Raw genomic sequence first — 12,743 nt, forward strand, 5'->3', positions numbered from 1 at the left:
GACAACACATGTACATACAAACTCTTATACACTTACACGTGGGCTCAGTGAAACTGCTCATGGCCATTGTTGGCTTTTATTGATGCGTAGACCGTGTTGTTTTACCTTGTTTTGTCGCCGGTCTTTTGGTCGTCAGTCTTTTGGTCGCCCGTTGTCGCGGTCGGGGCAACCAAAAGACCGCGACCAAAAGACCGGCGACCAATTGACCACACACGCAACCAATGGTGATCTAAATGTTTCCGTTATAGAAACAATGCAATTCCCATCACATAAATACAATGGTATCTTTGACTTGGCTTTAAATTTCTCCTTGACCGGGCTTGGAGTTCAAATTGTTGGTCTTTTTAAATCAATATTCTCCATCGAGAAAGAGCTTGCGTTTCTCTCATTGTAACTGACAGTAATGCCATTCATGTCAGGTTATAAAATTCAACCAGGAATAATGACTTGTGACATGCGCTTTTCCCTATGGAAACATTGTGACTGTCGCCGGAAGCTTGGCCGTGGACAGGTTGTATTCGGGTCAAATGAGCTGATCAGTAGTCAAAGTAGTCATTGCAATAACATTCCAAATAACTAATAGATGAGACTGGAATTCGCTAAAATGCATACTGACAAGCCCCCAAAGCTTCTGGGGGAATGTCCTTTGGATACATGACACAAAACTGGAGCTTTTTTTATTTGCATTCAAGTCCCATCGGCTGTTTGTGTACAGATGCAAAAAAAATTAAGCATGCAAAGCAAATCATATGTTACAGGGAATCAAGACTATCAAGGCGTTTTGAAGTGAAATGTGCTCCCCAGTCACAGAAAACTTGGTCTCAGCTGAACCTTACTGCATGTGTCCTTCAACAGGAGAGAACAAGCTTTAAAAGATCCAATAAAGGCTAAGGACGAGAAATGGACTAATCAAAATTGGCCCTCTATGAGTCGTAAAGTGAACCTGACACAGCTCATGAACATTTTGCTCCCAATGAGCATGCCATAATACCAATTGACAGGGACCAGTCTCATTGAGGACGGAATCATCAGGCTCCAGAGTTTGGCTCAGAAACATGAAATATGAATTTATACAATAGTTTTCTGTCCATGCCAGATTGATTGCTTGGTTATTTAGTTGACCATGGTGGGCTTTTCTGTCTTTAATGGGAGGAGAGATAGCTGCTTTGAATTAACCATGGGAATCGTATATGTAATTTCAGTCTCATTAGGTTATACTTTTATATTAACAAGGATTAAAATTGGATTCTTCAAGATGTTTATTGTCCGTTAAGCTCTTGTCACTTTACGTTCATTTATCCTTAGTCCTCGCCTATGAATAAAAATAAAAATAAACTCACTTAGTCCATAATAGGAACAGGAGTATACCCTGAATATCGATTGTAGTCATATTATCTCTTAGAAGGCATACGTATGTATGCAGCTCCTCTATTGGATCTCATTAGCGGTCTTTCGACCTAATGGAATTTGCTGTGAGTGTATGTGTTAAATATTTAAATATACATTTAATGATAGTAGAATAACCTCACCCGTGCTTGCTTCACCTGATCCATAACCCGGGGAAAAGAATTGGGCTGAAGAAGCCAAGCACAATGAGGTCTGGTGGTTTAATCAATTATTTATAAAATGTTTTAATGATCAGAGTGCCTGGAGTGATCAAAGCTGGAGTGGCTCTGCTGGCGAAGACATCCACTCTACTTTGATGTGCTTCCCCAACAAAAGCACTTATCGCTAGCCCAACTCTATCCAACTCCGAAACTGTATGGCTGAGAGGCATTCGTGTAGAAAAGGTCAGTTCCCAGTACAAAAGAAGGGATGACAAAAAGTCATCCTGATCTTGAACAAATCCAAATCGGAACTTCTAACTACTATTTTCAATGCTCGGGTCACCTTCTCATATCCCCGCGTTTACATTATCATATATTTAATTGGATGGCATGGTCCTCAACATGAAGCATATGTCACGAGATGTTGAATAAAACATTGCTTGGAGAAGAAACAACTGCTTCTTGCCGAAAATAAAATCCTGAATTAAAATGACCAGTCAGTGGATGCAAATGAGCAACTCCTCAAAAAAAAGGACAACTGTTAGCGAGCTGAAAAAATGCAAATGCTTACCCATATGCCATCAGTGTGACGTACATTATTTGAATTATGTTCATCCATTCACATGATTGTGTGCTTATTCCTTCATATTTAATGTACGGTTCAACTCCAGCTCTAAATGGATCTCCCTCACATGATTTCTTCAATTTTCGTTACAAATAAAAACAAAGCTTCTCTGATTCTTTTTCACAGTACAACAACAACAAAATTGGTGATTAAAAATTAAACACTTATCTCGTCGTGCATTATCTCAGTCCTCTGGGACATGATGCTTTTTTCTTTGCACACCGCCGGGTGTCTTTTGTTCCCAATTTAGAAGCTTGTATTGCTCTTATTTGATGTCTGGTTTGATATTATTGCCACTTTATTCCTCGACATGTAGCGTAAACATCCGTATCAAAGTGTCGGATGTATGCCTGGTGTCGGGACGTTGACTTTCGCCCTCCCTCTTTTGTTTCTTTTGCATTTGAGCAAGAGGTTTCGTTCTGAGTTAGCTCGATTTCAAGTCATACAAACTTTACTTTCCACATCAAAGGAGGAATCGATATATTTCATATATGCCAAACCTCAATTCCAACAAAGAACAAAGATGCCAAGTTAAATCCAGTAGGTTGTCAATTGTTGAAGTAGGTCGCTTTAGGGAGGATGGAAAGTTCCTGACACAGGTTCCTTTGTAGGCTCTAGATATCCATTTACATTGTAAATTCTCTGTCACACCAAGTGAGACACTGATCTAAAATGACTGGTCTTCTTTCTTTGCAGGAGGCCTGTCAACTTGGGAAGATAACGTCTGTGAATGTAAGTCTCCTTGCTCTGTTCTTCCTTGCTTGTGCTCCATTCTAAGCATGAACATCAGATGAAAAACTTTGAAGAAATATATCCATTCATTTGCACCATTTCTTAAAATGCAGTGGTCAAATGTAACAATGCAACTAAAACATTCCAAAATACACTTTCTTTCTTCTTTGAAAAGTCATAGAGCACTTGGCAATGGAGAAAATGCACCCACGCAAAAACTGAAAAATATGATCACTATTCATTCAAATGTTGAAGTAGGAATAGTTATTCTTTTTAAACCTAAAAATAGCTGCATTTAATTACAGTGTTTTTTCCTAGTTTAAAGTTGTTGGTGTGTGACTGCAATGCGGGTGGGTGCCAGGGGGTTTGGGCCATTTCCCTTCCGAGTGGCGGCTCAGTCAGTTTAGTGTGTCATCTGCCTTTCGCCCTAATTCAACTGGGATAGGCTCCAACACCCCGTGACCCCGAACAGTGTTGAAAATGGATAGATGAGAATTACGAGGGTTCAAGGGAATTGTAATGTCTTCTCCTTTGATACAGGGAAAGGTTTATAACATGGGGGTGTAGACAGTTACATTGTTTGGCATTGAGGCAGTAGAACTGAAGAGGCCAAAGGAGATGAAGAACTGAAGAATGACTTCTCTTTTGGAAACACTAGTTTGTGAGGAAATAAAAAATATATGCTAATTAGAGGGACAGCAAAGTTCAGAGACTTTTTAGATGTGACCAGACTTTGATGACATTCAGTGGAATAATAGCCAGGACAGTAGCAGGAGGATGATAAGATAGAAGGAAGGGCTTAGAGTCTGGTAATAGATGTTGGGAGGGACCACATGAGGGCAATTAACGTTAGAGAGGAGGAGGCAAATGATGCGCTCGGATGGAAAAGAATAATACGTGGGGACGAGCAGGGGAGGAAAGACTCAGCAGGTTTTCACTTTCATATTAAAAAGTTGGATGTGATCACATGTGGAACGTACTGAGTTATGATAGCACCAGTTTCATGACAATGGGATACAACATCAATTCTGAGGACACAGATTTTAATTAAAGCAATACAAATTTAAAGCGTTTTTATGTACATGTTACTGTTGAATCAGTTCTCACATTTATTGCTAAAACTAATGGTGTGAATGACCAATTTCGTCACTGTACCAAAAGTTATGGATTCTTTTAACAGCAATGTGATATTTGTCAATATTACTGTCTGCCACAATTCGATGCAATACAACACCCTTCAATTGATGTATTGATCTAGATAACCCCCCTCCCCTCTTTTTACACATCTAAATGATAAGTTAAAATATTAGCAATCCGCAGAGGAAGTCACAATATAACATGAGTCAGTTGAAATGATAAATAATTCATGTGATTTCTCAAACAATCTCCCACTCACCAGTATCACTCTTTGCCTGTTCTTGCGAAACTGTGCATTTCACACAAGCCTGGTAACATTTCACCAAACAGCCAAGGAAAAACAACAAAAAAAACTTCAAAGACACTTTCATCCGACAAGAAGGTCAGAAGGCACAATATATTGAAGTTTCTCCACGCCGTGGTATTTTCTATTGCACATATTTTGATAAATCACTATTGTAGGCCTAAAGAAGCAATTGTTAATGAACAGATATTTATCAGGTAAATATTTCAGAGCAAAACCTATACATGTCAGTTTATCGCTTGTTTGTTTTGGGGGGGTTATCACTCATCTTATATTATTTTGGCTGGCAATAATACAGAGGCTTCTGCCCTCTTGCTAAAGATGCAAAAGTAGATACTATTTTCTGGTCCGTGGCTAAGTGTGGTGGACCTCTAATCCAGTAACCCATGAATCCAGCCCCATCTGCTTTTTGCCCGTGTGGTTACCGGAGGGGATGCTTTGGATTGGCTGGCTCGTTCACTTGCAGAACTTGGCACACACACACGCTCCTGTTCAGTTTATCTCTGTGTACATACTTCTCAAGGCGCTGTTTTATCTGGCTGAACAGGCTTTGTTTGGTCTTGATATCTCTTACCACAGCTTGTCTTTGCTTTATGGATTTCTGGCAGCTTCTTTAAATAAGTGATAGCGCTTAGTAAAACACTCACCTTGACTTCTTTGTGGATTTTTTTTGTTTTGGTTTTTTTGGAATGCTTGTCATTTCGTATTTGTAAAAAAATCACTTCCGTTTCTGTAAGCCCAGTAATGGTATAGTCATTAATATAATAAAATCAAGTTAAATTATATCTATTTTTGATGGCCTCATTGTCGCAGACAGCTGTTTGTTCTAATAGATTTTGGATGCCGTTGCCGAAACGGGATTGAAATAATTAAAATCATGTGGAGAGGAAGAATGCTTTTTTTGTAAGACTGCCAAGCCTCCATAAGTGGTGTTTTTCTTAAGCCGGAACCTGCGCTCTATATATGCATACACGCTCCGCTCATTTGTGAAACACCTGTCAAAGCAGTTTGAGAACAACACGATATTTAGACACCTTCAAAGCCTTGGGAAGCATGGCACGTGCAGCTATAGGATTTAGCCGACAAGGTGTTGTTGAGATTTTTCTTCTGGCTCTCAAAGCCTAAAAGAGACAGAATAACATTTGAGGGAATCCCTTATGTTGGCAGCCATATTTCATTTTCATCGCTAATCACCGTGACACTTTTTTTTTGTCCTAAACGTACCACTGCCAGGCCTGACCACGAATATATACACAATTTTGTACGTGGGTTGAGACAATGTAAATCAATACTGAGTATCAGATTTAGGTTTACGACTTGCTTCACCATAAATTGTGTGACTTGCGCATACAGAAAAAGACTAAATTGAACTTAGTGTTTGGTTTTTAGGACTTCAATGTATTCAAATTCCGCCTTGCCAAAGAGAACCATGTAAGCCATTGGGACTCTTTATGCACCGTTATGGCTTCATTTTAACAGAATAATTTCAAATTGGGGCTTTTTATGCACCGTTATGGCTTCATTTTAATAGAATAATTTCAAATTGGGGCTTTTTATGCACCGTTATGGCTTCATTTTAACAGAATAATTTCAAATTGGGGCTTTTTATGCACCGTTATGGCTTCATTTTAACAGCATAATTTCAAAAGTGACATGTACAAGCCTTTGGTGACACTTGATTCACGGTCCATCGTGGCCATTCCTGCAAGTTTCATATTTATTCACATGTGGATCTACTTCGTTAATACGAGTGCCATCTTATCTGTTTTCTAATCAGATGAAACTAAGTTCTGTCTATTCTGTGCTCTTCAATTGGAGACGGCAGAATTTGGATGAATAATCTAATATTGAGGAAACCGACTCGGCATGTTTGTATTTTATATTTTGAAATCTACCATAGTATTTCAGTTTCGTCAACTTATCATTTAGCCATGCAACATCCATCTTTAATTTGCCTCCCACGTTCAGTCCTATCAAGGATAATAGCAGGGTTCTTTTTTTGCACTATGCTGGTGGAGGAATTTTATTGGCCTAGAGATCCCAAGGAGCCGGAAAAAGCAAGTAGTGGGTATTAATTTTTGTTTTTAATACATCACTTCCAATATAATGTCGTTACTGTAGCAATAACCAAATCAAGAGTCACTTGTGGTTGAGTTTGACTTCTCTCCGAAAGGGGGGGAAATGTTTTATCGGGTTGAATAATGGGATGAGAAAAAATTGCCGCAATAACTGAAGCCAAGGGTGTCATTACATTTTATGTGTCCTTTACGTCTGCACCACAGCGACGTGATGCATTATGATGTTACCTAGGGAATTGTGGGAAGGCATGAATTCATGCCGCGGCATAATGACCATGACAATGCTCGATTCCACTAGTGTTAGCTCAATATCAGATTGACACCTTACTTGTTTCAAAACAGCTACAAAAAGATGCTTTTATGCTTGATAGGTTTTGTTTTCTTGGGAAAACGCTAACATGTTTAAAGATGCCATGAAATTAAGCCCAGTCTCTTCTTCAGAAAGCATCACAGCGTGATATTGTGGAAATCTCAAAAACAGCGGCCGTCCTAGTTTGAATTACAACCTTTGCAAAACTATGATTCAATCTCAAATAATGCAGATTTAATGTCAAATACAGAAAAAAGAACATTTCATTTATTTTCCTTTTCTCCCACTGTGAGATTTGAACGTGGCAACCTCACTCTTCCACTTAATACAGCCCATTTTCTCTGACTAAACGAATGCGTGTTTCATTTATCGATTATTCACAAATTTATTTTTAAAAAGAAAATAAATCGAAACACTAAAAGCATAAGTGCCTGACCGTGAAAAGGAACATTTCTACCTTTAAATCCAATTATACAGAATAAATAAATATTAGAAACATTTTTATCGAATGCTTCTTTTCCGTCATTTTTCCAGACCCAGCGCCGCGTGACCTTCCATCTTCCAGATGGTTCCCAGGAAAGCTGCAGTGACAGCGGATTGGGCGATCCAGACCCAAGTAGCACGGCTAGTACTTCCCAGGTTCTTCCATTCAGCCTTCCCCATGAGGAGTACTATGAACAAACTTCACCCAATAGTCGCACCGAGGGAGACGGAAACTCAGATCCTGAATCAAGTAAGCATTTACACAAGCACACATGTACACCCCTTTTACATATATAATATATTTGTACATTATATATTTGTACATCTGAACCATGGATTGGATTGGATAACTTTATTCATCCCGTATTCGGGAAATTTCATTGTGGCAGTAGCAAGAGGGTGATTAGACAGAACAACAAAGCAAAAGCACGAAGTACAAAGCAAATCAAAGTAAATGGGAGGTATTTGTTTCTTTTTTAAGCCCATTTCTCTCCAAAAAGGGTGTCATAATGTTGTTTCTATTAGTTTAATGGCCCAACATTCCCTGTAAATTAATGATGCTGGATTTTTGTCTTGATTAAGTTTCAATAGGGTTTTTCATCCTATAGTTGATCCCCCGAGATTTGAGTTCAAATAATTTATAATCGTAGTAACATTTCATTCCAACACTAATATCATGTCTTTAAAGGTATTTATCCAAGTACACAGCACCAAAATGTCCGCTTTTCCTATGTAGATGAATTTCTGTGGCGGTTGTAGATTAATCAAATAACTCGCAAGACAGCTGTCACTGTTTATTTTATTTTCCATTGATGTTAACCATAAAGCAACCATTGAAGTCACAAACATACACAACATAAAAAAGCTGAATTAATTGGCTACTGGGAAAACGGACACCGCAGACACCCACTCTTTCTGTCTGTCGTTAGAAAGTGACACTAGCGACCAATCAACATAAACGCACACTAACATGGACGAATCCCTGGCTTCCTGTTCAATGTGACATTGCCATAGCAGTAGCAACTCACATTTCTTTTCTGATCAGTGATTTTATTTTCTGCGGCAACATTGCCAGGCACGTTTTTTTTTTGAAAGTTAAGACCATCTTGAATGTAATTTTTAATATATCTGGAATATGCTGGACAGGTGGGATTAAATTACTTGTCAAGCACTTTATAAGCATTGTGTCATTGCTGTAAGTGAGACGAGAGTCTTGGGTGCCTCCGTCTTCCCGGCATCTGTGGTGACAGGTTTGGGCCCGGGGTGTCGGAGCGAGTGTGATTGTGAATACATTTGTTCGACAGTAGACGAGTCGGATGACATCCTGTCGATGGCTTTGTGTTCATTTACATGCAAAGGTCCTCCCTTTTGTGATTTTCTTTTCTAGTTTTGCCTTCCTTGACGTAAAAATCTTCTATTTCAAAGACAAGCTGGCCTTCACTGACTTCACCTTTAAAGCAGTGACTTGTTCAAATGTGTGGCAAAGACACCACCATTGATTGAAGCTCTCCTTGGCTGTATATTTTCATGCGCTCACATAGAGGGAATTTCAAATCATCTCATTGATATTCATTGCCATAAACATCTCCTATGACATGCACCTGCTCGGTCACTGTGCTTATTACCTTATTTTCCGTTGAGATAATATTTGTTAAAGCATATCCGTTTTGAAAAGAAGACCAGCTTATTGGCAGGAAATTTCTACAAGGATACAGTTAGGCATTTGACATATGTGCTAAATTAATTTCATGTAAAAGTCAGGGTGGATAAGGTATTAAGGAAAGTTCTGTGGAAATGCATTAAAGATGATGCAATCACGCGTTCTTAGTGTGCAGACTATTTCTAAAATAAATCCTTAAGAATACGTAGAGGAAAAATTCCTATTAGTTGTGGCCTTAATAAGGAGAAGTGTAGTTGGAATATAAAAGTTGTAAAGTACAGCAGTTTTATGGACTATTACATTTCTCCAGCTTTGATACCAATAATAAAATGAATCATCTTAGGAAAGCTCAGCTAAGTCACCACGTCAATCTTTGTGGTTTATGTATTTTATGTTTTTTGTTACCCGGTATTTTTGTTGTATCTTATAGCCAGCCTGTGATCACCTGGCAGGCTTATAAACTCTTATCCACGACCTGCCCCTCGCAACCGTCTCATGCATTTGAGTGTCACCGTGTGTTCCACCGTGACAGCTCTAGTAGATAAAAATCATATTTCAAAACAGATAGAGTCCAATGTAACTACATTGCACATGGATTTACAGAATTTAATGCCCCCAAACACCAGCGGATCAATAAAGAAAGCACCCAAGGTAAATCAAAACTACAGGAAAAGCACCCTCCAATAAATAGAGTGAAAATTTGAGGTGCAGAGACCATTAAATAAGGGAAATGATTGCCAGTGTAGTATCGCTTGCATTCAAACCAATAGGGAGGAGAATCAGTCAAAGGCAACTCAACTGTGCGTAACGTTTAAAATGTATATGTATTGTTTACAGGACTGGAGTCACTGTAGCTATGCACTGTAATTCAAACCTCTGTTGCAACATCGTTCACCGACAACTCAAATTTTTGGTTATGGCAAAACCAGAGACTCACGTTTGGCCGCCTGGTTCTGCTTCTGGCAGGACTCGGGGGGGCTTACAAATAGTTTCATTAACGACAGCCGGCCAGTGGCCTGGTAGGACCACCAGAAAAGAACCTGGAATTCAAGACGTAGGCATCTCGAATAAATTGGATCACAACAATGGCTTTTTAGATGCTAAAGTAACTAATATGTAAAAATCAAGACAGCTTTTGTGGCTAAAGCTAAATCATTTCCTGAAAGTGTTTCAGCCTGGACCTGAATGTCAACTAACATTGAGTAATAATATGTCTGAAAGTGCATGTGACATTATTGTGACAGTGTATTTCTCTCTTCAAGCATGCATTGTTATTAGGCCACCCACTCGAGATATGAAGTCCATGTGACATTTTATGTTTTTATTATTTATGAGTTAGACGGCTGTTGACTTGTTGGGCTTTTGCCAACTACCCCTCAGGCTCGCTACCTCCATCAGCCGTGTGTTGTTTTACGTTTCATAAAGCATTCTAACATTATTGGGTGTCTTGACCAAATTTTGAAATCTTAAAAATGTGAGAATCCTTTGAACAATTAGGCAGCGACCTTTGGAGCAATCCCTTTACGTCAAATTGTGACCCTTGCAGGATGTAATGATATGCAATGTTCATTTGCATCTCTGCGAAGCGTGCATGAGAGTTGCCAGTGTGTCATAATGACTCATTGGCTTCCTTTTCCTCTTCAGCACATTGCTGGAGACAGTTTTACTCACCAAGGTTTTTTTTGTTCTTGTTTTGTTGGTGATGGTGAGGGGGTATAGAATAATCTATACAGGAAGCACTGTTTCTGGTTTCTTTATCCAATGAAGTCGCTGCAGTTGATCATGAAATAATAAGGATAACCGTGCTTATTTCAGTTGAACAGTTTATCAAAAAATGTCATTTTAGCTACAAACAATGATTTTTGTTTGTGAAAATAGGCTATACGTACTTCAATGTCAGGTTTTCTGAGTTTTATAGTCTGTGGCGCAAATGGCATTTATTGTATCATTAGTATTACCACCACTCCCATTCAAAAGTGGTCTGATTTTTACATTATTACTTATTTTATTTTGTCGTAAGTAGCAGTAAAATGTATTTTCTTGGAGCTTCATATCCAGCGCTAATGTTGAGGCTGTTTGTGGCTAGCTAGGCTTTGCAGTACTACTATAAGCTTGATCTGTGGCATATGGCTTTCAAATGACCAGCTTACACCTTGTCTGTCTAAGATCTAAATCTGCTATTAAAATAAGCCCATCCCATTTTTAAGTCCCTTTAAACACTGCAACTATAATAAGATTAGTCTTTTAAATAGGCTTCTGAGAATTATAAACTCAATTTATTATAAAACCTGACTTACTTCATCTTAAAACATTTAAATCACGTTTCCCTCCCTTTATAAGTGAATCACTCTTACTATGTATAATATTGTGCCTAAAGCTTGTACGGCACATTTCTATCATTTTTGTGTGTGTGTGCCAGTAGACAAATAATCTGATTAAAGGCTTGCCTTTTGCATGTGGGAGCAACATTCTGAACTCTCCAAAAATGTCCGTAATAGCTTTTGGACTGATTTATGGCTACCTTATGTACGAAAAAAAAGCCATTTTACTCCGATCTGGCTCGAATGGGAAAAAGCAACAACACTGGCATCATGTGATACTTTTTTTCTCTCCAAAATCGCTACCTTTTATGTCTCGCACTCAATGCCAAGCTTACACTAAGAATGGAATTCAACTGTCTAGACACAATCTGCCCATGAATAAAGGGATTTCATGCCAAGGCTATATAAGTGCGATTGGAGCAACGTGGCACCCGAGCTCAGTACACCAGTGAAAACTGTATGTTGGCTTGCAGTCGTTATCCATATCTTTGTTTCACTTTGAGGCTTTTCGTATGCAATTAGAAGTAATGAATGTGCTTCTTAATTACATTTGTCCATCGAGTTTTCCTGTGGAAACACCATGACACTGACCCATGGCATATCATTTGCAGTGCAACTAAAATCCATTCTGCATAGAACAATTAGCTGTAATTAGTATTACAGTATCATCAGTGAGCATGAGGAGAGACAGATCTGACATGGAGGCAAAAAAGGATCCTTGTTAAATGTCCATTGGAGCAAGAAGTAGATAATGAGCTGACCACAGGTTAAGATGAACTGTTACATGACTAGTATTGTTACCACTGTGTAGTAGAAAGATGATGTTTCATGCCTGTGTGTATGTACAAAGTATATAATACCATATTAGAGGTATAATGGTAAACCAAGATGGACTTTTTGTTTGATTCAGTTTCTTGAAGTGCTTGGTCTGGTTAATTTTTCATGTTCAAATGGAATTTGTGTCAATAAAAGCTGCCCATTTTAGTGACATTTCAAATCAGTAATCAGATTTAGTCTGTCCTATTAAAAAGAAATGACGCAAATGAAGTATTCAATTGTAAGAGTTACATCTAAAATAAATAAACAAGCAAAAGTGTAGCCCTAAGCAGCAACAGGGGGTGCTTGTCTCTTTAGTTCTCGGCTTGACTTACTGGAGAATGATGCAATGACAGGTTTGTCTCTTTCATTGAAATGTCCCCGTCAGCAGTGACATACTTTTTATAACCTTTCACTTTTGACTACACGAAGCATCAGTGGGCTAATTAAGAGGCAATTTTTGCTGCTTGTAGAAAGATGGCAGAGATCATTTCTCATTTATTTTACATTATGACCTTTCATACTGTCACTATCTCGCACACTCCATCCTTTCACTGCGCATTTCTGTCTTTTTGCTGGCACCGTTTGAAGACGGTGTGACCGATATTGAGCAAAGTAAAATGTTAACTGCGAATGTTATTAGTAAAATAAAATATCATGAATCCATTTGAGCATCTCATAATTATTGAATTTCTGACAGGAGAATTTATTGGGTGAAAGATTAGTGTGG

At 38.5% G+C, this 12,743-nt stretch overlaps 1 protein-coding gene across 1 annotated transcript in view; it reads left to right on the top strand.

The window, feature by feature from the left end:
• pcdh11 (protocadherin 11) overlaps positions 1–12,743 on the top strand; it is a 117,732-nt gene that overhangs the window by 61,782 nt on the left and 43,207 nt on the right. The window contains exons 5-6 of the mRNA XM_077609510.1: positions 2,869–2,904; positions 7,268–7,466. Of these exons, the coding sequence (XP_077465636.1) occupies positions 2,869–2,904; positions 7,268–7,466 (235 nt within the window). The remainder of the gene's footprint in view (positions 1–2,868; positions 2,905–7,267; positions 7,467–12,743) is intronic.

This window comes from Stigmatopora argus, chromosome 9, assembly GCF_051989625.1.
Source record: "Stigmatopora argus isolate UIUO_Sarg chromosome 9, RoL_Sarg_1.0, whole genome shotgun sequence".
Lineage (NCBI taxonomy): Eukaryota > Metazoa > Chordata > Actinopteri > Syngnathiformes > Syngnathidae > Stigmatopora > Stigmatopora argus.